We start from the raw sequence: 27,029 nt of genomic DNA on the forward strand, positions 1-27,029 counted from the left end.
GGAGACACCCACTCTCTATGTTAGCTATTGTTATTATTGTGATTGTTATTATTATAGGAGAATGCACTGCTGTTATAAGGAGCTGAAAAGAGGCATTTTCTCACTGATACCTGGGATAACATCCTATAGAAAATAAATGAAGCTGTAGGGCTTGTCTCGCTATCTTTACAGCATGCGCTGATTTTAGGATTTTTCTCCTGGTTTCCTTTCATCCCAGTGGAGTCTGGTCTAGGAGTGCCAGGTGAGGGCAGGTATATGGCCTCCTTCCACTGGAGATGGATCTGGCTGTTCTGATGCCAGGCCCGCCTGTAACAACACCAGCCTCACTTTGGGAGGAAACACGCCAGGTGGGCCTCAGATTTCTGCATGCCTGGTTTGTTTGTGGGTTGGATTTTAATTTTTTTTTAAACTTTAATTTTGGGGGGTTTTGTTTTGTTTTCTGAGAAAGCTTTAGACAGCTGTATTAATCATGCAAACCCAGCCATGTGCAATGTGTTTTATCAATGGAAAAACAGGAACTGAATGGCAAGCAGCTGTGAACAAACCCAGTGCAAAGCCTGAGCCTGGAAGATAATCTCTACATTTCCCAAACCCACTCGCCACGCGGGGTTAGTGAATGGAAAGGCTGTTCACTTGGGATAAATAATCAGATGGGAGGCAAGCAAGTGAGACACATTCCAGGGTTATTAATTTTTTTTAAAGTTGCAGTGGTGGAAGGAGGTTGGGCTGATGGAGCCGAGAGAGTCCCACACTCAAGGGTATTCCTCACCTGCAGGTGATAAAAACAACACAATGGTAATTTGTCCTTGTCCTTTCTCTTCTTTCACTTCGTTTTAACTTTCTGCAGCTGGTTTTGTCACCTCCTTTTGAACTCACGGTCCTTCTAAATATGAAGGCATCTCTAGGTGCACTTCCATCTGAAAGGCTGTGCACAAATGAGCTTATGGGGAGGAGACAAGAGCAGTACCATCACCTCCCGGGATTCAGAGGCCTCAGGAAATGAGTTGAGCCTCACAAAGTGAGAAAAGTTCCCTCAGTCACTTAGAGCTGACTCTTTCCTCATTTTACAATTCAGTGGCTTTTCTGCAGCGATATAGTCAGAGGTAGTTATGCAAATATATGCAATTCAGGACTCATTTCAGAATAAATAAACCTAAATTAAAATTAATGGGAAAAAACACCTATCAGAAACAGATCAAGGATGGAACACTATTTTATTAATTTATGTATATCTTTTAAATTAAGAAGCGGGGAAGCACACTGATTTTTTTTTTTTGGTCTTGTTTTTGGCTGACTAGGAAAGGACATTTGAAAATTTCTGATTGGCCACAGACAATACAAATTATCCTTTGGTGTAATTCCAGTATTATTATTATCACTGCAGAAAATCAAGCAATATGATGAAGGAAACCCAGGAGAAATACATTTGATTTATTGAGTCTTGTTTTTGTTTAATCACAGCTTGAAGGGGTTTAGGACTGCATTCCTGCTGCGACTCTGATGTTTATCCCCAGTCAGCTTGATGAGCCTTGTAGAGAGTGGGGGTGGGGGTGGGGAGACCCTCCAATGAAAGATATTACAATGAAGCAGTTGAAATTAAACATGATTTCTGTTACTGGAACATAAGAGGGGAAGGTTCCCTTTTTTTATGATGGGTGGATGGAAAAGGACCTTTGCATCAACCGACTGCTTATAGACACCTTAAACACTTTTCAGGATTGAGACGTAGGATTCTACCAAATGATGACAATATACAGTATTTAAATGAAGGTGTTTTGTGCTGTAGATATGACCAAAGTGAGGTAGGCATGCTTTTCATAGATACTTTGGTACTCCAGTGGCACTGTAAAAAGAGTTAAGGATCCTATATGTTAATAGTTGTTTCCACGGAAAATTGCATTTCACATGGGTTGTCATCTTGACTGGACCGAAGAGAAAAAAAAGGATTTTTTTTTTTTTACAAGTTTAAGTCCTTGTAAGAAACAGGGAACTTAAGTGGGCATTATCTTTCTCTATTGGCCTCACACATCAGCTATCCCAAGTCTCCATGAACAGCTTTTCAATTTCTACCAGCAGAAGCCCAAAGTATTAGTAGTGAGACAAACTATATTCTCTAGAACTATTGGATCTAAAGAAGCTATCTACAGTCTATCTACAACGTAAAATCAAACTAGGGTCATTCTCCAATCAACAATTCAGTTTGCAGGAAAATACCAAGTTCAACAAAACCCAACATGCTCCATTCCTGGTCTAGACTGTTTTTCAATATCCAACAGCTGTCCTTTGTGAATCGTGACTGACTTCATTTTGTTCCATGTTATATACATCATAAAGCATGATCAGATAAATATTTGAGTTTGTGGCTGCAGAACTGCTCTCACAAAGGATACACAGAGGCATAGTGACAATGTTCAAAGCTCATCTTGGATGAAGCATGACCTCTTTGAAAATGTTATCCGTTGGGACAAATGCATATGTATATGTTTGTCACATCAAGATATTTGCAAGATGGCAACATGATAAAATGGTGTCAATCTCTGCAACAACACTAGAAGACAAATGTCTTAAAATAATTGTGGCGTGTCAGAAATTCAAAATGGGATATTTTCCATGAACACTAAGTTTCATGTCAGGTCTAAAAAACAGGCACATTTTAAGTTTTATTTTTAGTAGCTGGGATAAGAAACAGATTTCATTAATGTTTTAGGGAACAATTTTATTCAACAGAGTTCTTCTAAAAATAGTTTGGACCCTTCTTAAAATTTAAGAATAACTTTTTTATTAAGCTGTCTAGTTGATCCTTAAAACCTTGAAATCCTCATTGCAAATATAATTAAAATAAGTTTGCATATATGTGAATACATACATATGCAAAACATCACATTACTGATACTCTGAATATCCTCACCCAATTCTGGCCTTTTTTAGTTTGGACGAGTGTTAATGATACATGAGCTGTCTTCAAACTTAAAGAACAGCAGTTTCCTACCTTTAATTCTGAGCACACTCTTTCATAGTGTATACAATAATCTTGTTTAATTGGATTTATTTTTTCCACACTAGGCCCCGCATGGCCTACTCTCCATTTTTTCTCAGGTCTTTGAGTATTATTTGCAAATCACTTTTCTGGAATTTAATTTCAATGGTAGGTTGGTTTCATTTCAGATTTTTTGTATTGTTTTAGTTTTATTTGCCAATTTGCCTTTAAATAGCCTTAAGCTAGAATGCTGGGGCTGCAGCTTGCATCTAAATGTAATGTAGGAGGCGAAATTTAATTTGAGTGTGTGGAAAGTTTTATGAAAAGGAATACAGAATGACTACCTTATTTTTTCATTTATGTTTTCTAAAATAGTTATGTTTAAAAGGAAAAGCTCTCAAATTGGCCAAGATTTTAAGAAAAATGAAGGTCCTTGTAATCTGGCTGAGTTCAAACTTTGACAGCACTAGATAAATTCATTTTCACAATACCAAGGACTTCAGATTCAGATTGTATAAGCCTCCAAATATGAGGGTGGTCAGTTAGAGGATTCGTATTTTTATGAGCTGCAGAACAGAACTGGCTGTGTTCCAAATATGTGAGTTCACAGTTACCTGTCATACATATTAATTGAAGAGAAAATTGCTTTCTGAGCTTGGCATCATCTCTCCAACAACTGACCAACTTGAGTCAGATGACAGATCTGTTATGTGCCTATCAACTGGTGTGGGGACAATTGATTGACTTTCTTTTGAAGGTTTAAAGAAAAGAAAATATTTCCATTGTGTGTGAATTTTGTGAATATGTATTCCCTGTTGTGTGTTTTGCATATTACAGATGATGGAGAATGACCCAGCAACAGAACTACAGTCATAAAAATCATACTGACCTTGAATGGGGTGGGGGATTGTGGGTGAAACACGCTCTAAAGGGGAAAAATAGTAAGCATCATGGAGAGTTTATATATATCTATATCTGTATCTATATATATTAGCTACTCAGATAATTATACAACAGATGAATTTCCATGCTTATAGGATTATATCTCCCATAAAGCATTTGTCTGTTCTTCCTGCCAACACTAAAGTATCAGAAAGCTATTAGTAAAATTTTAAATCTAAAGCCTTTAAAAAAAATTAGCTAGAGTAGGAAACAACATCTTACTGTGGTAACCCTACAAACAGGATCCTAACCTACACTGAAAAACCTTACTACCAAAATTATAGATTTTTTTGGAGGGCTGGGTTGAGGGTATTTAAATTGGTAGTGATCACATTCAGTCATGCAACTTCGTCCTGGTTCTGGTCTCTTTAACTCATGACAGATGGACGCATGATAGCTAAGGACTCCTTTCCTCTCCCTGAGCCCTACAGCTCATATCAGCTTTAGCCAAGTATGTGGAAAATTTATTTTGGAAAATACTAATTCAACTTTTCCCTCAGGTTTTTACTTCCATATTACTAATACCAGTGCAAGAGTAATGCCAAGGAAATAAGTAAACTGGCATGATATAATTTTATTTTGTCTTTTCTTTAATACCACCCTCTTGTGATAATACAATCTCACCTGAAATTTGATCAATCAAGCAAATTTAATTGATGATACATCCTGTTGAGTAAGATGAAGTGTTTTTTTGAACACTTCAGTTTTAGCTTACGTGTCCCTCACGGTCCCATCCCCAAGCTACTGATCATAAATTGAATGTGCAGGCAGAGCTCAGGCTTTAAGGTAGCCTCTATTTATCTTATCAAAACCCCAGGTTTAACTCTAAATCCTCCTCTGAGGCTCTTCCAGAGAGGCAGAATGGTGTATTAGGGATAGGACGCATTACTTACTGCCCGGAAACCCCAGTGCAATAGAATTAGCCCGCACTTTATATTCCTCCTAGCTGTTTGGTTACATAAGTACTCATGATAAATTGAAATAAACAAAAATCAAGATCATATTCAAAGTTGGTCTGCCTGCCATCTCGTACGGTACCGTAAGTTTAGAAAGAGTATATTTTGCCTGGAATTTGGGCACTCAGTACATCTGGATGCCAAGAAAACCCGGTCTCCTTGCAGAGTGAGCTTTTCTCTAGCTTGGCTGAAAGTTGTAGCTTAAATGCCATAGTTTCCTAAGTGCATTAAGATGGAACAGGTCAATAATAGCACAGTGAACAATTGTGTCTTAGTTACACAAGTGTCAAGTAGAAAAATGGTTTAAACCTCCACTGGTTATTTGGTGTTAAGTTTCCAGCTTTGAAAATAAATAGCTAAACTGCTTTCAGTGTTTATGCAGCAGCTGGAGACTACTGTCCCATAGGATACTCTATCAACTGTATTTTATTTTTATTATTACTATTATTATTCAGACTGTTTAAATGACTCAGCTTAATATTTTCTCATCACACTGTTCACAGCTGGGTAAATGCACTCTGCCCTCGTTTCCACAAGACCATTTATATTGCGAAAATCATTTCACCCGCCCTCCTCTCATCGCCTTTTCAACCATTTCTGGGCTTGTTCTCATCATCTTAGTTCCACCCTGTTCTCATCATCGCAGCCCTATCATGCGCCACTAGTAACTCTCATTCTCTAATTCCATCTTACTGACTTATTTCTTAGATGATTCCCCATCCCAGCTTTTTATCCTTATTCCTCCACCATCACTCTGCTGCATTTTATAATTTATGCCAGTGTTTGTGGGCTCTTTTAAGACTGTAAAGTGAAGTGACGCCACTTAAAATGAAAAAGAAATTCTTCAACGTTTGAAATTCAAAAGTTGGGGAGGACAGGAACTTTGCTGCTATGTGCTTTGTCTGTTGGTTGCTAACATTTGGGAAAGTCAGCAGAGCTTAGCAGCTGACTGGAAGGTTTTAGGAACAGAGCCCTAAGGCTGACCCCAGAAATATATGCTGTGGCTCTTAGTAAGACCCTTAACTCTGATCATCGGTTTCTTATCTGCTTAAGTGTGTGTGTGTGTGTGTGTGTGTGTGTGTGTGTGTTATTGGTTGATTCTGCTGGAACACCATGAGACAAATGGGGCATTAACACTTAACAAGAAAAACCTCTGAATTAAAAGCACTTAAATGACAAAGGCTAGAGCTGATGATAAGGTGTGTATATGGAGGTAATTTATTAACTCAGATATGATTTTCTTTTATATTTCAATGGGTATTGTAGATGTTCTGTAGACTTTCTGGAAGTCAGCATATTCCACACCCATGCTTGAAATGAAATCAAGTCCCAATGCCCACCTATTTCTTATTGTAGCCACAGGGAGCCCTTGTAAAAAGTTTGCAGCTAGTCTTTCAAACTACATGTGGGTAGTGTTCCAATAGCTGCTCACACTGTTTAATTATGTGGCATCCAGAAGTAGCTGGTAGAGAGGTTTGCCAAGTCTTAACTAGCATCATCAAGTGCTGTATATTTAAACCCTGAGCCCCCAAGGTAATAACTTAAAACGGTTTCTAAACAAGTTGGGGAGGCCCTCATTTTAAGGGCTCTCTCCAGCGCTGGGTTGCTTGGGTAATACTTGAAATTTAATCAAGTATAGGTTTACAAGTTAATGATCTTCTAAAATTAAAAAGAAAATTTGAAAACCTCCTACATACTGATGTGGTATGGCTCAGTGTAGATTTCTTTGAATTTTTATGTTTTGTACTTAATAGCTTCAAAATGCCTTCCCAACCCACACATTGCTCTAAAGTGGAAGGTAACTGATTAGTGAGAGTGTCCTTTAACATGTGGGGATATTCCACTCCTGGGGTCAAGCCCTGATCACTAGGCTGGAATATTAGTTAGGAATCTCAATGTGCCAAAGATAAATCAAAGATCTAACTAATCCAGTGGACCTTTGTTGGTGGGGGTTAATGGAAATGGAAACGGGAGGTGGCAGACACAGTGTCTCAGGTGGGCAGGGATAGAACAGTCTTTAGTCCTGGAAAGACCTCACTAAGTGAAAAAAGGAGAAAGAAATTGTATGTCTTCTCACTGCCAAACCACAAAAGATACATTTCCTAACATTTTCTCCACATGCACAAACCTAGACAACATATTGATCTAGAGCCTGGATTCTGGAAACAGATCACCCAAGTTTAAATCCCAGCAGCTTTACTTACTTCCTCTAGTTACTTAAACTCTTTGTATAATGGAGAAGTAGGAGTCCCTACTAGGGTTGTCTAGACAATGAAATGAGATCATGTATGGTAAGTGTTTAGTACATGTGCAGAGGCCCTTGTTAGAATTCACTTGATCAGAAGTGACCACATTAAAATCATCACCCTATCCTTCCTCCCTATCCATTGTTTTAGAAGTAACTCAGCACAAGCATGGAAACAAGATAGGTTTCCTTTGTGGGTGCATTGTAGTCATCAGTGTGGAAACACAGAATCTGCGATGTTCCATATGCTGAGGACGGACCTTCTCCTGGCATCCACAGAAATCTTCCTCCATGTGGTGCATATCTCCACAGCTGACAAGGACTATGGAGCCAAATCTTTGCCTGTACACACTGAACCATTGCGTTAATGTGTTCAGAAAAATAGCACAATGTAATGCGTTTCCCAAGATGGAGAAAAATATATAAACTTGGATATACTATAGCCTGAGGTAGTACAGATTCTTGACAGACAATGCTGGGATGTGTGGAGAAGGAGACAATTGAGAAAGGAGTGCTTCCACTGGCTTAGGAAAAAATTACTGTGAATACAGTAATATATACAGTGTATTCTTGCACTTTCATTTAATTACTTTGACCCCTTTGGAGATCAGTGTTTGAACAGAGAGTGGAGACGTGTATATATGTATGTATGTGGTGGAGGACAAGATGAATCAGTGACCGCAAACTGACACTGTAAAAAGTCAGCACATGTCACTGAGGTGGACACTGAAAATGTGCTGACACCCCAGTGAAGACGGAGAATCGCGAACTCTTCAGGGGCTCTGGCTCTCCAGTTCTCCTTGCTTCCTCTTTCTGGCTGGCAACAACTCACCAGCTGCCTTGTCTGCTCTGGACCGGCTGGGTCAGCATGGCACCCCGCTGTCCACACAGTGCTCTCTATCAGGGCTGCTGCAGCCGCCCCTCCCAAGCGTCTCTCCCCTCCTGACCCTGTCCTGTGGAAAAGTACCACCACCAGCAGTGTCTTCCTTCTTCCCATTCAGCTCAGCTACTTGGGGTCCAAGTAATGGGCAATCTGTTCACACAGATACTTCCTTTCCACCCCCCTTTCTCTTCCCTTTCTCTTTCCCCACTACCTCCCTCCCTTTCCTTCTCTCTTTCTCTCTTGCCTGTGTGAAATAGGGTTCCATAGAGCTGTATTCCCAAAGATTTAGCTATGATGGCTGTAACAAGGGGTCTCCTAACCCTACATGGTCACAGTGGGGTGGGCAGGGTGGAAGTGCCCTTCCTGTGAGGTAAGAAGCACAGCTTCTCCATTAAAAATGTCCATATTTAGGTCTTGGGTCTAAGAAAGAGGGCAGTAGTTCCACTAATTTTCATCGTGATGCCTCCTAAACTTCCCCATAAGGTGGGAAACCAGTTCCAAACCCAATGCAGATGCACATGCTGCCAAATGCAGAGCGGGTGCCTGGGAGGGCTGTTCTGCAGAGGGCAGTGTGGACCCACGGGGAAATAGCGCACCATTAATCATGGCGCTGTGCACTTCTCAAGTGCATAATTGCAGGTGACTTCTGTGAAGTCATTGGGACAATACAATTATGATACACTTGCCCAAGTCTGTGATTCTCAGCTTACAAACAGAAATTTTCTAAGATTCTTGGCATTTCTTAATTTTACTGGGGGGGTCCTTTAAGGGAAATTTTATGAATAGGGCAATTCCCTTCACCACCACCACAACACTAGCAGTATTTCCACTATCTTTGACCTAGCCCACCCTTGCTTTCTCCTTCTCAAGTATTCCACCCTTCCATCCTCCTTCATCTTCATCTCTCAGTCTATAGGTGTCATTTTCTTTATTATTTGAAATATATTAGCACACTTCTTCTGGGAGGGATACAAAAAAATGATACTTTAATGCAAATTATAGTGGCTCACTTTCTCTAACCCAATGAATGGTCCCACTTTTTTCTATAAAACCTCTTATTGTTCCTATAGAACCTCTTATTAAGTGTATGTTGTTTTTAGATACGTCAGAATCTCAAATTTAGAGTTGAGGCTGTTTTCCCCCATTTACGGAATCCCTGATGTCAAGAATGAAACAAGTAACTACATCTCTTAATAAATACCTTCTCAAGTGTCTTGAGATACTGGTGTCTCCAGCCGAAGTAGAGAGCACTGATGTTTGGTCTTTGGAGACAAGTAAACAGGGATATGAATTTTAAACTTCAAGCATTTGTATGACTGTATCCCTTCAAACTGTTATAGGTTGAAGTCAATGGGAGTTATGGGTGAGAAACTGAAGGCCAAATTTATAATAGTGTGGTGGGTGTTTTTTATAAGCAGAGCTGGATCTTGAGCAGTTATAAAATGGCTTTAATACTGCATCTCTAGAGAACTCTCACTTAAATTGATTTTTTTCCTAAAAAATATATATATTTTTTCTTGTAGGCTCATCTAAATAGGATAAAGCAAGATGGAGACATTTCTCCTGGTCATAGTATTTCTAGCTTTTCTAACTGAACATGTGCAGAAAAAAATTCCTAGTGGCTTGTTATTCCAAAATGATAAGAGTAAAGGTTTTGGACTTTCTCTTTTGGTCCAAATGAAGTTTCTGGCTCCGCATGTGCTAACTCTTTTGTTTGTTTTACTTATTCTGTTAAACATTTTCCTATTCCAAATTCCACTTTCTTATTCCGAGTTTTGTGATCAGCTGAACAGGACTGATCACTAGAAGACTACATAAAAATAAGAGATGATTAATGAAACTGTAGACTTGCTTTCCTATTCCAAATGTATCATCTTCTCCTAATTTTACCTGTCATACTTCTGTTTCCCAGAGGGCTTTTGTGTCTATGCTCATAGCCTCAGGGCCAGCAAGGTAGGGGGTCAGAGAGCTGACCATAATAGCTCCTACAGAGCCAGGCTCTGAGATGGGCTCTCCTATTAACACCAGGAAGCTAGAACAACCGAGGCCTCCTCAGTCTGCCTTAGGATCTTCTCTGGTCTTTGGAAAAGCTCCTCTCTCCTACCATTTTATCTCTTCCAAAAATATGTCAGATAAGTAATGTTTCCTGCTGTCATATGGAAACCTTTCTGCAACCATTTTTCCTCCTTTAGATTTTATATCATGTTTTAATCATTCACTCCACCATTTCTCTTGTGTTGTTAAAAATACACTTTCTTTTCCCAGCCTCTCCCTTCTCCCAGCACCTTATCCATCCTCGTGAAATTTTTCTTCCTCAATCACTCTCACTAGGGCCATTTTTAAACTGCCATCCATTTTCCAGGATCTTACATCACCTCTGTTCCTAAAAAGATTTCTGTTGTTTGAATATTCTTACAGTTAAATCAACCAGGGGGAAAAAAAAAAACGAAACAAAAAACAAAAATGAAAAAACAACCCAGCAACAACAAAAAAACACAAAAAGGTAGTTAGCAAAAGTAAGCCGGGAAATTGAGAGTTTACTTCATTTGTAAATCCTGCCTTATGCATAGGGATTGAGGGCCTATGTTCTTGTTTCAGTGACTATCTTCTTATTTTTGGTGTAACTTTACGTTTAATAGGTAGGGTAGAGGATAAGGTAAGGGAGTGATTTTCAAGTTTTCCACTGGAGAACTCAGTTGACTTAGTTCCCCCGAGTCAGGCCCTGCTTTGGCATACTTACTGAAAAGGACTAGGCTGGCATTGGTGACCCCCAGATTGTTGGCAGCCACGCAGGTATAGTTGCCATAGTGTTCCTCAGTGACGTTGGTCACCGTCAGGGAGGACTGGCCCTCCGTGCTCTTAATCTCAAGGCCATTAGCACTGTTTATCCTACAAGTTCAAAAACAGAAGAGTAAAAAGAAACACTCATGAAGACTTGGTGCCATAATCCCTTTTTCATTGTGATATTGGAGGACATGGAAAGAAATGTAGTAGTTAGAGCTTGTGGTTCCTGCTCAATTCCTCATTTGAATCATTCAGCCCCACATCATCAGAATCAATGTCCATTGACAGAGAAGACTCAGCAATGGGTGAGTTTCATCGGGCTTTGGTTTCTGCTACCGGCAAGAAAGACATGCTGGTGGAAACTACCCATTAAGCCAACTCCCTCCCTCTTTGCATGTAACCTGAATGCTTTGGGGCTTTGGGTTAAGAGCTACAGGCCCCAAAGCACTTGAGAAAGAGATTTAGAAAACAAAAAGTTGAATAGTGTAAACCCACATCATGACAGCAGGGCTTGGTTCTGTCCCCAGGACCACCTAGTAGAGCAAAGGGGGCCTGGCACATTCGACACATACCTGGTATCATCCCGGTACCACTCAAAGTCAGGCGCAGGCACTGCGGAGGCCTCACACTTGAGTGAAGCCTTCCGCCCTGTGGTGGCTTCGTTGCTCTTGGATTCTGTGATAGTGGGAGGATCTGTAGAAAAGACAGGCACAGCGTTGACGTGAGAGTCAGAGGGCGCTGCAGAATTTCCATGCACTCAGAAAGGACTATCTGACCAGAGAGCTGCACGAAAGGAATAGTCTTCAAGCCTCATTTACATGAATTTTGTGATCAGCTGAATGGCACTGATCACTAGGAAATGAAATAAAAATAAGAGATGATTAATGAAACTGTAGACTTGCTTTATTTAAAGCAACAGAGTTTTATGGCAATGGAATCTAGGATTTCATTTTCCCTACTCCAATAGACCGTCAATTATTTTAACCATAGATTATAACATTTACATAGTTTTTTTCTTTTCATAAATTAAGTGTGATACTAAAGGACTTGGGATTTTAAATGTCTCATTTGAACATTTTTCTTTTCATCATCGATATTATCATCATTATTGTTATAGTCTGAGATGGTAGTAAGAAGTCTGGTAAAAGTGATAGAGGATTAAAGTTCTCCCAACATAAGCTCAGCCTGATATTGTTGCAGAAATTCAGAAAAAAACAAACAAACTAGTGTTAGATGCTTACCTTTTTTTCTCCTAAGTGTTCCTTTATTGCTATGACCCAAGTAACTCGTGCTTTTGTGTGTGAGTGTGCAATGCAAGTCTGCCCTGCCGCAGCAAAGCCTCCCTGGCCTGTCAGTTTTCTGTGCTCACTGGCAGTTGTACATTCGATATGTTCTGCTTAGAACTGGGCCTGCAAAACTGTAGCAGGCTTGAAATGAGCTCAGAAACACATGTGATATTCTAATTTACCATGATTCTTTCAAACAATCCTACAGAGGGTGCAACACGCGTTACGGGTCCGGATGACTGAGCTGGGATGGTAGAATCAAGCTCTTGGCTTGATGATGCTGTATTTGTACAGGTTATGGACCTTCAAGGAGAAAAAGACTTTTCCGTCCAAAGGCCATTTGCCAGAAAATGGCAGGTTGGCTCTGTGCACAAGTCAAAAATAGACCCAAACAATCTGTTTAGATTTTGTAGAGGAGAAAGCTTATTTAGCAAATTAGCAAAGTCAACTCTAGTACACAAAATTCATTTAAATCTCTGCTCTTCAGCACTTGGTTCGGCTCACTCATTTTTGATTTTTGTCTTCATATTCAAAACTATTTTCCAAGTTGCCTGCCTATAGAAGACTCTGATCTTCGTAGCTTAAAACAATGCACAAAACCATGAAGTTAGTCTGCAGTTTTCTCTCCCATTTCATTTTCACATCAGTTTGGACATCTTGAAATCACTGCCAAAGAGAGGAGGAGTTAAAGCACATTTGGATCAGCATCACCAGCCCATGTGTAGACAGATCTGCCAAAGCGGGTGGTGGAGGTGGCTGTTTTATTTTAGACCTATCTACTCATTTTTGTATAGACACAAAAAAGCAGCCAGATGAGTGGAAAGAGCCCTGGATTAGAAACTAGGAGTCCTGGAATTTAATTTCAGTTTGGTTGTGTGGACCTCCCATCACACAATTTATCATACTGAGCCTTGGTTTTCTTACTTATAAAGTGAGGGGACTACGCTTTAATGACCTCTAGTATCCCTTCCAGCTTTAAAAAACAAAAAAACAAAAAAACCCCAAACAAACAATTCTAGTCAAAACTGCCCATCCTTCACAAATGGGCAGTTGGTATCATTATGACCCAAGTGTATGTTCATACCCATAACTCATTTAACCCTTAAATTACTAACTTTCAAAATTATAACTTGTTTATCTGTTCCATGAGTTAGGAGTTAGGGTTAACAGAAACAGGAAACCTGAGGTCTGATTTTGACTCCTCTCTTACCTAGAACTATGGCCTGCTCAACTGGCTGCACCAGTTTGATCTTTTTCTTTCTCTTCTTTCAAAATAATGAGTTAGCTTAAAATGATCACCAAGATTCCACTTAAAATTCTTTCATTTGGTGATTTGCTATATGGACCATTAGAGCACATTAGTGTCAAAGTTAACGGCATAATTGGTGGTTGTGGTGTTGGTGGGGGACGTATTTGTATAGAGATGGAGCACTGAAGAGAGGTTAAGTTTGGATTTAAAGTTTGATAGACATGAGCTCAAATCCAGGCTCTATACCTCACTGTCCTTCCTCATTACAGAAGATAGTGCTTTGTCTAGAGTCACATCACCTCACCTTCGTCATCTATAAAATGCTGGAACCAGAGGAAGGGATGTTCACTTTGAGAGTACTGAAGGAACCCAAAATAGCCTGTGCTAGGTTTGTGATAAAGGGGATGGAAGGGAAGGGACAGAATTGAAATGGACAGATATGAAGCTTCAGAATTGACAAGAATAGATGTGAAGGATAAGGGAAAAAAGGAGGAGTGTCAAAGGTAACACCCAAGTTTCTGGGTTTGGCATCTAAGTGACACCATCCACTGTGAAAAGATACATAAGAAGAGAAACAGATGACCATGAACAAATATAGTTTCCCATCCTCTCCTCTTCACTGTAGTCGGTTCTGAAGCTGCCAATGACTCACAATTTGTAGCATGCTGGCCAGAGAGATAATCTTGCTTGTGATTCTATTGACTTGTTTAATTTCTCAGTTTCTAAAATGAGTTTTAACCAGTGTTTGTGAGTTTCTGGAGCCACATGGTTATGAGTGACAAACCCTTAATGATGACTACCTTTTTGCTAAGCCAGCCCTAACCTGGGTCCGATTCCACACTTTCCATCACCTCCACTTCTGGCACTCATGGCTGTGCACCTCAATATAATAATGCCATGGTACAGGTCGTCCAGCCCCTCCACCATGGGACCAGGGATGCAGGTCCCGCCTGTACAGTTTTGTGGGAGAGTTCTTCCTTACTCTGGATGTTTCCTTCTATGTGGTGGGAGCTTATTTAGTATACTTCCTTGCTCAGAGACCCACAAGGAAAGAATGATTTTGACTGAAAAATGTGGGAAGAATAAATGAGGTTTCTTTGGCTCATCTCTTTCCTTGCTTCCTTTTGGGACCAACCTTCTAGCAGGGAACATGGGTTCTCCTCTGCTTCTCCACACTAAAGTCTTACTCAGGCTCTCTCCTTCCTGCTCTCAGGTGAGTAGGCCTGCCCCATTCCAGAGCTGCCGTGATTGAGGAGATAAGTCACCCACACTAAGTACTATCTCTAACCATCTTAATCTCTAATAATGGGGGCAACTGGGCATCCCATACATCTCCTTTACTTACTTCTCCATTTGTTTAGAACCTGAATAACTATGTAGTAAGTTATTTATTAGCTCCTCAGAGATGCCAGTATGGGAAGGGTGACAGCGAATTAGGGCTGAACACTTTTAGGTGCATTAATTTGGGGATAGGATGACACTGGTCAATTACAAAGGCCAAACACTTGCTTCTCTCCTTGAAAATCTAGGAAGTTTCTCCTACCAAGGTAAATTCACAGATAACGATAAATGTACAAAGAACTCATTGTTCCTAATATTTCTCAGATGACACAATGGTGCAGGTCTGTTCACTCATGGCTTATTGGAATGAACATTTCAAATTCATTTGTAATGAATTTTGTATAGGTGAGGCTAAGAAAAATTATTACAAATCACATTGCAGCATGCCTAGTATAGTTAAAATAATAGATGTCCATGCTCAAAATATCGTTATAAAAAATGTGGCTTAATAAAAATGTGGCACAGAGTTCATTGTTATTCTTTATGTGACTTTGGAATAGCCTACAATTTCCAAAGGACTCTTCCAGTCTTCATTACTTCAAAATTCTGGGTTCTAAAAATATTAATAAGGACTTTCTTCTTATATCACCAATAACAAGAGTTTTTCAATTAGAATGAATAGGATAACAATGACAGTGGCCTAGCAAACAGAATATCATTCATTTAATCATCCTGATTTTTTGCAATAATAATATAAAAGAACAAAATTCTTAATAAAGGTCTCAATTTGTGGACATTTACCATGTGTCAGCGCTCTACTAGGCTTTAGGTATTTTTTTCATCCAAATAATAGCTGTCAGAGATAAGGCTTATTAACCCTAGTTTATGAATGAGAAGACAAATCTATGGAGGGTTCATAACTTGTCCAAATTCATATAGCCAGCATTTGATGGAGTCTAGATCTGAACCCATGTTTGAAGCCCATGCTCTGAACCTCTCTGGGCTTCCATTTGAATGAGTTCCTTTAAAGAGAAATGAATTCCTAATAGGAAAAAATACCATTTAGGGGAACATGTTGGTAGCTTAAAAGGTAAATGTTCTATTTGTGCTATTAAAGGGTACCAAATAGGCACAGCATCCAGTGACATAGGGGGTATAAATCCACATTAGAATTCAGGAGTTGAGGGCTCAATTTCTGCCTGTGCCACTTAGGTTTTCATCTCCTAGGGGTGACACGTTGACCTCCTGGGGCCCCCCATCTATGCATGGGGAGGATGACCCCTGTGATCTGTCTCACAGGTTTGATGTAAAGATCAAACAAAATATATATGAGAGCACATGTAACACCTGAGGTGATTACTTTTATTACTATTATTATTTTTTGTATTTATTATTTGTATTACTATTATTCACATGGTGTTTTGGAAGGAAAGAGGGCTTTGGAGTTACAACTGGGTTAGAATCCCAATTCTAGCTGCCACTCACAAGTTCTTTGATTTTATGGCCAAGAATGCTTATATTCTCTGAGCTCTGTTTTTGTCCTCTCTGCAGAGGGATGATTTGATTATCTTTCAGGGCTAGTATGTAATGGTGGACCAATGGGGGAAGGGCAGAGATTGGAGGCAAGAAGAAAGGTACTATCTCTAGAGAATTTAGATACAATAATAACTAACTCATCATGTTTTAATATTTTTTTTTAATCCCCATGTCCCAGCAATACTAAACTAAACATACTAAATAATGTCAGTGATAAAGTAAATACCTCCTCGCTGGGGCAACTCAGGCCCAATACACCATCCTCCTTGGTTAGCCACTGTCAATGTGATGACTGCAGTGAATCATCCAAAACCTCTAGCACAGTTTTGGCACTCTGAAGGAATTCAGAAAATTATGGTTCTTGTTCACATTGCAAAGTTATGGTAGAAGTTTGCAGTACTCTGGATTCCTACTGAATATTTCCTCTGAAGGTACCATAATAGAGTCCTAAGCATTAGGACATGTCTCTACTGAAACCATGCCAAATTAAAGAATAAACTAAAGGTTGGCATGGAGAATGCATAGCTGTGGCTACGAATATCCAGAGAAAGTAGCCAGTCTGGTTGCATAACGAGAAGTTATTTTCCTGAAGTCTCATCATCATGTGATTTTTGAATCAAAGCTTCAAAGAGTTCAGTTAAGATGCATATATATTATCTGGAGATAGTGGATGTCTCCAGTCCCAATTGTAGATTCTATGATAAGATGTCATCTGCCTCCTCTAATAAATGGCTATCAAATGTAAGGGTGAGCTTTAGAAATGCCAGTGTCCATGTCCCCTTGTGCTGGGTTGGTTAGCTCTGGATACCAACGTGGAGGCGGAGCTGAGTTTAAAGGGAGACAAGTAGAGGGAAAAGAAGTTAGAGCATGGTAGTGTGAAACTAGTTGGGGACATCGTTATGAGAAGATGGAAAGTAGGAATATTAGCTGGTAAATGGGATGGAGGAAAGGCTTGAGAGTTGGGGGCAGCTTTGGAGAAGTATTTCTGCAGAAACAGGAAAAGAGTTCAGTATAAGAAGAATCCGAATAAACTTAACAGTCCACATTCACTGACCATTGACTATGCACTAGATATTATCCTCAGGATACTGGGCAGTAGGATGAGGTAAACCCATAAGCAGCTACTTTTAATGCACCGTGAGAACTGAAATTGGGGGAATCTGTAAGAAAAGGACAGTTGTCCCTAGGGATGGTATCTGGAAGAAATGAGCAGCTGCGCTGTAAGTAAGATACAAAAAACCAGAAATCCTGTCTAGTCTAGTGTACTGGTAATAAGCTTATTTAGTTGAAGAGATTTCAGGTCAATATTTAGCGTCTGTAAACTCCAGGACTTCTCACTACTTAGAAAATAGATTTTGCATGTCACATGGCTAGATGCAATGCTACAGACCAACTGTGGAGAAGGATTAGCCAAGAGAAGTAAAAAGGAGAGACCACAGAATCCAGTTGAGGAGGTAAACAGGAGTAACTGTTGTGTCTACATCTCTCATTCACTGCTCTAGCTTCTCAGTGTCCTGCAACAAATATCTCTTGGCAACTGAGTAAATGAATCAATGAAATGCTCGTAGGAGAAAATTACCAGCATTGGGGTTTTTTTTTCAGTGGTACTCAGGGTCTGTTTCATTACACTAAGCTATTTAGCCATTATTTATGTTAGCCATCTTGATCCCCTGAACTAATTCCAAACCCTGTGTTTTGAAAAGGAAGAGGAATCACTTTCACAGTACGTAGGCTTAGATGAAGTGGTGCAGGTAATACTGGATATTTCCTGGTAGGAACAAGTTTTGCTAGCCAGACCTGGTTCTGTAATTCAATCCTGGAGATGTCATCTTCTTAATACAACTACATTTAAATAGGACAAAGTGTATGAACAGTACAACAGGTACAATGGCTGGTTGTTTTACTGTAATATAAACATAGATTATGAAGTATTGGTAAAAAAAAAAAGTGATTACAAAGGAAACTAATATTAGAATATATTTCCTGATTTGTGACTGATCTCATTTATGAAGTTTGGAGAAATGTTAAGAGGGGAGACTCTACCTGTGAGTTTTTTACCTACTCATTTTTACCTACTCATACCAGTCAACATTCACTGAGCAATTTTTATAAGGTTAGGTATGTGCTAGGTCCTGCTGGTTAGGACATACATTCTGTATGTTTAACTAAGCTCATTATAAAACTCCATGTAATTTGTTATTAGATATCTTTTCAGAATCTTGAGGTTCTGTCTATCTCTTCCATGGCTTATTCATCACTAGGAAAAGCTCACATCTTCATAAAAGTCTTTCTTAAAAATTATCAGTATTTTCTTCTGCTCTAAGTTACACTATGGGGACAGTCAAGAAGGAGCAATGTCAGACTAATTGCGCTAATAATAATAGGGCCCAGGCGGCTGGCTTTGATCTTGGGAACCATCTGCAATGCAGACCACTTTGATGTTTCACACAATGGAAGCATAAATATTTTCTATGTACTCCATGATTGGACTTTCAGAAATCTAATTAAGATGAAGGTCAATTAAGAGAAAATGAAATCTTAACTCTAAAAGTTAGAGAAGAGGTGGAAGATGATGGCATGGCTGTGTGTACATAAAAGAACCTAACTAACCTAATTATAAACTTAGATAAACACCCAGAGAAATCGCCTTTCATGTGAAAAAAAGGTCCTAAAGCATTTTATAACATTGAGATCATTAATGTGTCTTTGAAACACACCCAGCACTGAAAAAGAATAGTCATACTGGCATTTCAAAACTCTATTTCTAAAAAAGAAAATTGCAGACAGCTACAGGATAAAAGCACTTCAGAGCTCATCAAATGTACCCCTTGCTTCTTGGAAATGATTGCCATAAGTGTGTACGTCAGAGTCCTACGTACTGGATTCTTCTAGGTATGGGGTGAAGGAGACTTCACTGTCCGTCTCAGAAGGCTGCAAGGCTAAAGCAGGGCAATGGGAAATGGTGTAGCCCGGCATCGACCAGGTCAAAGTTTCCTCAGCTCTCTATGCCTCATTTTCCAAATCTGTAAAGTAGAACTAATGATGTTTATCTCATGAGTTTACCGTGACAATTAAATGTAATTCCGTTAGTGCAGTGCTGCACATAGTAGGAACTAAGGATTGAAAATGCCTTCTCATCCTCTTCCTCCTGAGAACATGGGCTTTAGAATCAAATGGGCCAGAGCCTGAATCCCTTTTCTTATATTTGCTGCCACATTGGAAAAGCAATTTTACTTCCTTGGGCTTCAGGGTCTCAAACCCTAAAATGGAATCAATTCTATCTACCGTGACAGGGACTTTATATAGACTCGCTGGTACACGGGTAACTGCATGGAGGGCTTAAGATTATGGAAAGTAACTCTTCATGGTCTAGAGTATATTTTCAAATACGGGTTAACGCGTTTGTGCACGTGTCTCTGTGTGCCTATGTACATGCACGTATGCGTGTTATATGTACAGATGTATATATGGTGTGCAGGGTATGTATCTGTATGTCTTTGTGTGTGCACTAAATGCACAGGGAGAACTGTCAGGACGTCCCTTTGTCCCTGTCACTAGCCACAATTGTGTGATTCGGGAACTCAAATTTGAATGATGTGAAAAGTCACTCCTAACTGAACAGGGTAAACGAATTCTCTTTATTCCTTTGGTGGGTGACATACATCATATGGATCCACCCCCGCCCCCATGTCTTTTGAACTACATCTAAGGATCCTTTCATCTGCGAAGTTCAAAGTATGCCCATTACCTATGCATCTTAGTGAAATCTTCGTTTCTAATGCCCATACTTTGGGACAAATAGATAGCCAACCTAATTCATCAGGTATCCTGGTAGCCATCAGGGACACGTGATACCTGACCACAGTGACTTGAATTTGTTCTCAAGGCCAATTAGTTCACTAGCAGAGCAAGGGGTATTGCCTTCTGATAAACAATGCAATAAGAGAAATTCCAGTTGAAGCAGATATGAATTGTTCCTTTTTCCAAAGTGGCGTGACCTTGTTCTCCACAAAAACCAAAATAGTGACTGCCAGAAATGCTAGGGCTGTCTGATCATGTTTTCTTAATTCTGTAGTCTGAGTAAAAGACAGACTGTATTGTTAAATGCATTATGGGTTATATTTAGAGTTGGTAGAGTTGATTTATCTAATTCAAAGGCCAAGTCCTGCCCTTGGATGTGTCCAATGTATAAATGTGCATCCCTGACTAGAGGGGCGTCTGCTTGAAATGCAATGTTCTTTTGCTAATGGGATCTTTAGCGCATGGTGGAGGTGGGCGCTGGGCACACAGCACCTGCTGGCTTTTGCCATACTCACAGTTCACAGTGACCTTCACTTGTCTGACATCCGCCGAGGAGACTTCATTGGCAGCTTTGCACTCATATTTGCCTGACTGCTCCCTGGTGATACCAAGGATCTCCAGATATTCTTCTTCTCCTTCAAACTCTCTCCCTGAAAAACAGAGATTTGCATGATTGTTTTTTAGGTTTCCAATACACAGTAGAACACCTATGTTTTCTTTTCAGAAGCAGTAAATGCATAGGGCTTTTTAATAATTTGACAACGCATTTGTCTGAGGTCAGGTCCCACAGAAGCAGACCCCAAGACAAAAAGTCAAGTGAACGTGATTACAGAAGGAGTGTTCTCAGGAAAAACCAGTAGGTGAGTAGGAAAATGGGACCTGGAAGAGAAAGAAGCCAAGAGAGGGTGCAGGTCACATCCCACAGAAGGTAACTTGGTTTAATCTGTCAGAGAACTCTGGGGAAACACAAGTCCCACTTGAAGTTGTTCTGACCAAGTGTCAAGAAACTAGAGTGTTTATGCATCTATACCCATTAGGCATTGGTTACGGCTCAGAACACAGTGGGAAATGTGCACAGAGTTGTAAGGGCTCAGAGGGGCTACCATTGAAGCTCTGTTACCATCAGTTACACCATGTGGCAAAGTACGCTTCCAACCAAAGTTGTTATTAGGAAAAGCGGTTTCCTTTTGAGAAACTCACTCTTCTCCCTCAATTATGTGGAATTCTGTTTACAAAGGTCATGTTCAAAACCCTGTCTTGCAGTTACGGTTTTCCTTGCTCGGTGTCAAACTACTCCATTATTGAGACTTTCAGGCTAGGAACCAGATCCATGAGGATATGCTGCTGATGCTGTGTTTTGTGATAGACTGTGTCACATGGGGGTGGGTGGTAGGGAGCTCAATATCATTGGCTTAATCAGTTAGGATTAGGGGTCTGGAGGTCCTTTTTGGAAAGTTCCACAAAGTTGGATGTGTCCATTTAGTAATGAAATTTCAAGACAGGTAGGCCTGTTTACTTCCTCTCCTGTGGAGTATAATTGATTAAATGACTTTCTTCCTGGAGAGGGGTGGGAGTAGGAAGAGGAGGAATAGGAAGTGGGAGGGGAGGAAAAGAAATGGAGGGGAAAGAAGGTGAAGAGGAAAGGGGATTGAGCAGGGGAGGAGTTTGGCTAAAAAGGCCTATGGACTTTAACTGCAGCTAAATTGAACCCTCTTTACACCAAATTACAAAACCTCATTGCTGCTGGGTTAGGATAAAGCAGCTGGGCAGGGTACAAAAGGACACAGTCCTGCCCTGTGAAGAAATCTTGCTCTTGGTCATCGCACACTAAATGGTACCAATTAATAGCTTTGCTCAAATGCCACAAGCTGTTTTCCTTTTCCGGAAATTCCCCAATGGCCAAATCAACATAACAGACAGCCAGCACAGAGACAAATTCACTGTCTAAATATGTCAGCCAAGCCTGTTAACTAGGCTCCCAATAGAACATAGGGTCTCTTTGATAACATCCTATAACACAACTGTCAGCACTATTCCAAGCTTCAAGTCTTCTGTCAATTGTCACTCTCACTAGTGTTGAGGAAACTATGCAATCCCCAAAATAAAAGGCAGTAGTTATGTAGAATTATCTGGCTGTGGAGTCTTACACATCATCTAGCACGTTTCTACTGAAAATGTTTTAGAATTAGTCTATTACATAAATAGCTGCATATCATCTATAAAAGATTATTTTTTTCCCCGTCTATGTTTTCACCTTTTTTCTTCTCCACATTCAGGGAAGCAGTCAGACCTGACTTCACATGCTGCAGAAGTAGAATGTAGTAGGAAAGAAAACAGAAATCTTAGGAAGGGTAATAGTCCACCGTATTGGATGAGCTGGGAAAAATTTAGGCTTGGAGGGAAAAGAATTCCTTCCTACATACTTGCAACTGTGGACTGAGAGTCATGTCAACTAAGTGATGCTAAAATCTTGTAGCTAAATGCAAATACCTTGAAGACAAATGGCAATGTTGACAACTCCAGGCCAAAATAAGTGTAAACTCATTAAAAAAAACCCAGAGTCCACAGCCACCTGGGTGGCTCCGTTGGTTAAGCATCTGCCTTCAGCTCAGGTCACAATCCTGGGGTCCTGGGATTGAGTCAAAATGGGGATCCCTGCTCAGGGGGGAACATGCTTTTCCCTCTGCCCCTCCCCTGCCTCATGCACCACTCTCTCTTTCTCTCTCTCTCGCAAAAATAAATAAATAAAATCTTTTCAAAAAATCTGGAGAGCAGAGGTGGAATTGACAGTAAGACAACATTACTGATTTTGAGAATAATGGTGGATTGTAGTAAGAGAAGAGCACGGGGTGCCTGGGTGTCTCAGTTAGTTAAGTGTCTGACTCTTGGTTTCTGCTCAGGTCATGATCTCAGGGTCATGAGATGGAGCCCCACATTAGGTTCTACGCTGAGCACCCCTCTGCCCTTCCCCCCGTCCCTCCCTGTTTGTGTACTCTATCTCTTCAAAGTAAATAAATAACATCTTTTTTAAAAAAAGAAAGAAGGGTTCAAAATGATTTCTGAATGGTGTAAGATTTCTGCCCTGCCAGGCCCTACACCCATCAACCTCATTCCTGGGTAGGTCCTGAGCTGTCAGTGAAAGACGGAACAAGGGCAGTCTTCTTAGAGATAGCCAACAACACTGAATTCTTTTCGATTCACATAAAATATCTAGAAATGGTGGGCAGTGAATCCCTACCTTGCATTTTGAATTTCTAAAAGATAGAAACCTGTTCCAGGAGAGGGAAAGATGACTTTTAGCAGTTCAACTAAGGCCCGACCAGTTTGGGAAGATGGCACCTATGAAGGTAAACATTAAGATGAACTGGAAAAAATAAAGTGGTGTTTATTGGGTTTTGGATCTAGATTCTTATACTCTAATATAGGTATTAATAATCCCACTTTTTCCGGTAAACAGATAATAAAACAGAGCCTCATGGAATGAATTTTCAATTCCACATGTCCAGGAAGAATCTCCCTCAATACCACCAAAGATGAAGGGGAGTTTCTCTTATGTGCCCCATCCATAAGGCAGGAAGATCATTTTGCTTCTCCCTTGACAGCTCTCCTTCTCTCCGATGACTGCCTCGTTCCCCAGCACACATGTACAGAGCTGTTTCAGTAGGCTGGGGAGTCTCAGTGTACAAACAAATACAGGTATGAGAAGCTAGACGGTCTTCTCCACCCAACAAGCTTGATAAGAATTTAAAATATTAAACAACACCTCTGGGCCCTTCTTGTCATTCTTCTTTTACCCCTTGGATCCTTCAGTTTAAACTCTTTAAATTTAATAATAATATGATTATTATTATATAATATAAATTATGATAACTTAAGTTATATAAATTTATATAATATAAATAATAATATGTATTATTATATAATAATAATAATTATTATTACTATTAAGAGAGCAGGAGCAGGGGGAGAGGCAGAGGGAAAGGGAGAGAAAAACGTTTAAGCAGGCTCCACACCTAGCGCAGAACCCAATTTGGGGCTCCATCCCACGACCCTGAGATCACAATCTAAGCTGAAATCAAGAGTCCCACGCTTAACCGACTGAGCCACCCAGGAGCCCCAAGGCACTTCTTGCTAGTCTATTTTTCTTACACCCACAGAAGACTTTGCCCACAACACATTATCTGCCTACTTCACTTGAGCATTTCTTATTAATCCACAGTGATCTGAGAGGAAACGGGAGCTTTTCTGTTGCATAGGCTTTGGCAGAGATTAGTTTGTTGAGTTAGCTGAACTAACCTAAGAAACACAAGTAGAAACTAGAGTCAGATTCAAGACGTCATACAGCTTAAGAGAATGAAGTATTGAAAGGTGGCTCAGTAATTCTGTAAGAGAAGCTGCTGTATCAGTCCGCTCGTTGTGATACTCACAGAGCACGTTTTCACTGGGGAAGAAAGGGTATGTTGAGTCTTGTGCTGTTGAAAAGCTGGATGGGGCATCTCTGGCTGTGTCCTGAGGATGCATTTGCTGTACGGAGTTATTGTTCTGAAAAAAGGTGTGGCAAGGGCGCCTGGGTGGCTCAGTCAGTTAAGTGTCTGCCTTCAGCTTAGGTCATGATCCCAGGGTCCTGGGATCGAGTCCCACATTGGGCTCCCTGCTTGGCAGAGAGTCTGCTTCTCCCTCTACCCCTCCCTCCTGCTTGTGCTCTCTCTCTCAGGTGCTGTCTCTCTCAAAGAAATACATAAAATCTTTAAAAAAAAGTATGGCGATACCAACAGAGCCCCTGGTGGAAATAGTCACCGTGATATATCTTTTATCTGATCAAGTGCAGTTTTTTGTTCAAAGCATGGAGTACACGTTGTTCACTTGAGTCAGAATTCTAAAATGTGCTCAACTTCTCTTGCTCCCCTCCTTTTGCCCCTGTATATCTGTCCCCCTCGGCACTTCCCCCCCATTCTTTCAGATCACTCTGATGAGCAGCTCTCAACCCAAGGATCCTGTTGCCTTTTCCCTCTACCCTCTCAACCTCGAGAAGGCTCTCAGGCCACAGCGTGACACTTAACCTGTTGTGAATTCTCAGGCAGAATAAAGCCCTCTGACTACAACGTGGGCCTTTCTCTTGTTTCTTTCTATTATTTTCTGCCCTGGCATAAATGTTTACTTGAAATGCAAATTTCAATATTTTGGTATTTTAAACATCTCAACCTATTTCCACAAGCTTGCTCACGTCGCGGAGTGTTATATTTATTCTGGGATCTGGTGTTTAGTTTAAATCTCCCTTTGCTTAATGTGCTTTCATGTCTCCTGGCCATTTTCAGCTACGAGGCTAAATAACTTCTCGTCCTCCTCAGTGGGTGTACCTTTCAAACTCTTGCACATAATTAGCATATCCCCTCGTAGTCACTGTTTACTCAAATTGTACATATTAGTTCTTTTAATATTTCTTCATAAGTGAGAAAGAAAGGCCTAGAGCTAACGGCGAGAGTGCTCTCTTCTGTGTTCCCCAGTGTAGAGGCAAATCATCCAGGAATCAGACCAATTCAAGTATGCCAGTTGCCACTGTCTTAGCAGCTTCGAGTACTGTGCTTTGGTGAAACTTGTGGATTTCACCTCCAAAATGCTGACTGATTCAGGTTTCCAAGGTCAGCTGGGCACTTGGAAGCCCGCAGCCGTTTGCAATCAAATACGTTTTCGTGGCATTGTTCTCTCTTCTCCCTTTGTCTCCTTCCTCTCTCTCTCTCTCTCCCCACCCGCATTGTTCCCCTTTCCACATACACGCATACAAACAGCTATTATATTATTATTATATTATTTACATTTAACCATTCACTTGAACTTTTAGGAAACAGCACACAAATTCACTAACACCCAAATATTTGCTTACTAAACAGAACAGGCCTATTCTTGAAAATTCCCCAGAGATGACAATTGCCCTATTTGAAGTTAAAAAAAAAAAAAAGACTACTATCCTAATAATCATTATGATATCTTTCTTTTTCTTTATTTGAGATACAGGAAATAGCATTTAGAAAACTTGTTAAAATTTGAGCATCTGAGGACTTTAAAAATGTAGAATTCCAAGGATTCAAACATGTTAGGACAGGGAGAAATCTTTTTTTTCCCCCTCTTCTGAGAAGAGTCTTAGTATAATGTCTCTGCAGATCATTCTTTCACAGAAGGGAAGGTGGGTTTGAAATGGGATTGACATTCTCTTTACTCTCCTAAATTTGAATATTTACAAGGGGATGTAAACAGATTAGCTTTAACACAAACACACATATAGATGAATGAAAAGCAAAGGAATGGAGTTTGTCTTGCAAGGTATGCGTGTGTTTGTGTGGGCCTGTGGTCGGAAAGAAGAGTGAACAGGGCGAGCAAAAGCAAGCTAGGAACTTCTACCTCTAAAAATAAAAGAAAAAAGGATTGCAAATCAGTGGTGCCATTTGAAGTTTTCTGTGCTAACTTCAAATGCTGTAACAAGTTTCTGTTCTTATAGTACATTTCATGTTTTCTTTTTTTTCCTAAGGACGTACTCACCTGTTCCTGTCTTTGCTTCCTTCCCTACTTTTTTTTTTTTTGCACATCACGTTCTACACAAACATGCTAAAAAAAAATGGAAGAGAGGAAAAAAACCCACAAGAAATCTAAAAAGAAATATGCCTGCCATGGGGTTCTGTTTATATTTCCAGCCATGTCTCTCTCTAGATCCTTTGAAGTTTTGTTTCTCAGCTTCACATCCCAGCTGAGAGATCCTTTAGCATTTGACAGTGCTAAGTCCAAAGGTTGAAACCGCTTCTCATCCCCACCTCTCACTGCTCATCATGAGAGGGTTGAGGGGGGTGGTAAATGATCCATGACTGAAAGAAGACAGGGGTGGGGGCAGACACAGTCATCAGAAGCAGCAATCATAAGAGAATAAGGAGACACAGGGAGGAACACTGCATTGAAGACATACAATGGTGATACAATAGGGATGATTTTAAGGAAGAGTTCAACGGATGGAAATGAAAGAAAGAGTTCTCTAGAGAATGAGGCATTTGACTATTAAGATATTTGAGTTACATGGAAGGGAAGAGGTTGGTTACTCTCCTG

General features: G+C 40.2%; 1 protein-coding gene across 2 annotated transcripts in view; it reads right to left on the reverse strand.

Annotated features, from left to right (window-relative positions):
• Positions 1-27,029, reverse strand: part of LSAMP (limbic system associated membrane protein) — a 661,912-nt gene that overhangs the window by 28,576 nt on the left and 606,307 nt on the right. Inside the window, exons 4-7 of one of the 2 annotated variants that reach the window (XM_034658846.1) lie at positions 20,456-20,590; positions 11,360-11,480; positions 10,744-10,892; positions 3,867-3,902 (exon numbers count right to left, since the gene is read on the reverse strand). In XM_034658846.1, the coding sequence (XP_034514737.1) occupies positions 3,867-3,902; positions 10,744-10,892; positions 11,360-11,480; positions 20,456-20,590 (441 nt within the window). The remainder of the gene's footprint in view (positions 1-3,866; positions 3,903-10,743; positions 10,893-11,359; positions 11,481-20,455; positions 20,591-27,029) is intronic. The other variant, XM_034658855.1, reaches the window with a different exon arrangement.

Source organism: Ailuropoda melanoleuca, chromosome 1 (genome assembly GCF_002007445.2).
Source record: "Ailuropoda melanoleuca isolate Jingjing chromosome 1, ASM200744v2, whole genome shotgun sequence".
NCBI lineage: Eukaryota > Metazoa > Chordata > Mammalia > Carnivora > Ursidae > Ailuropoda > Ailuropoda melanoleuca.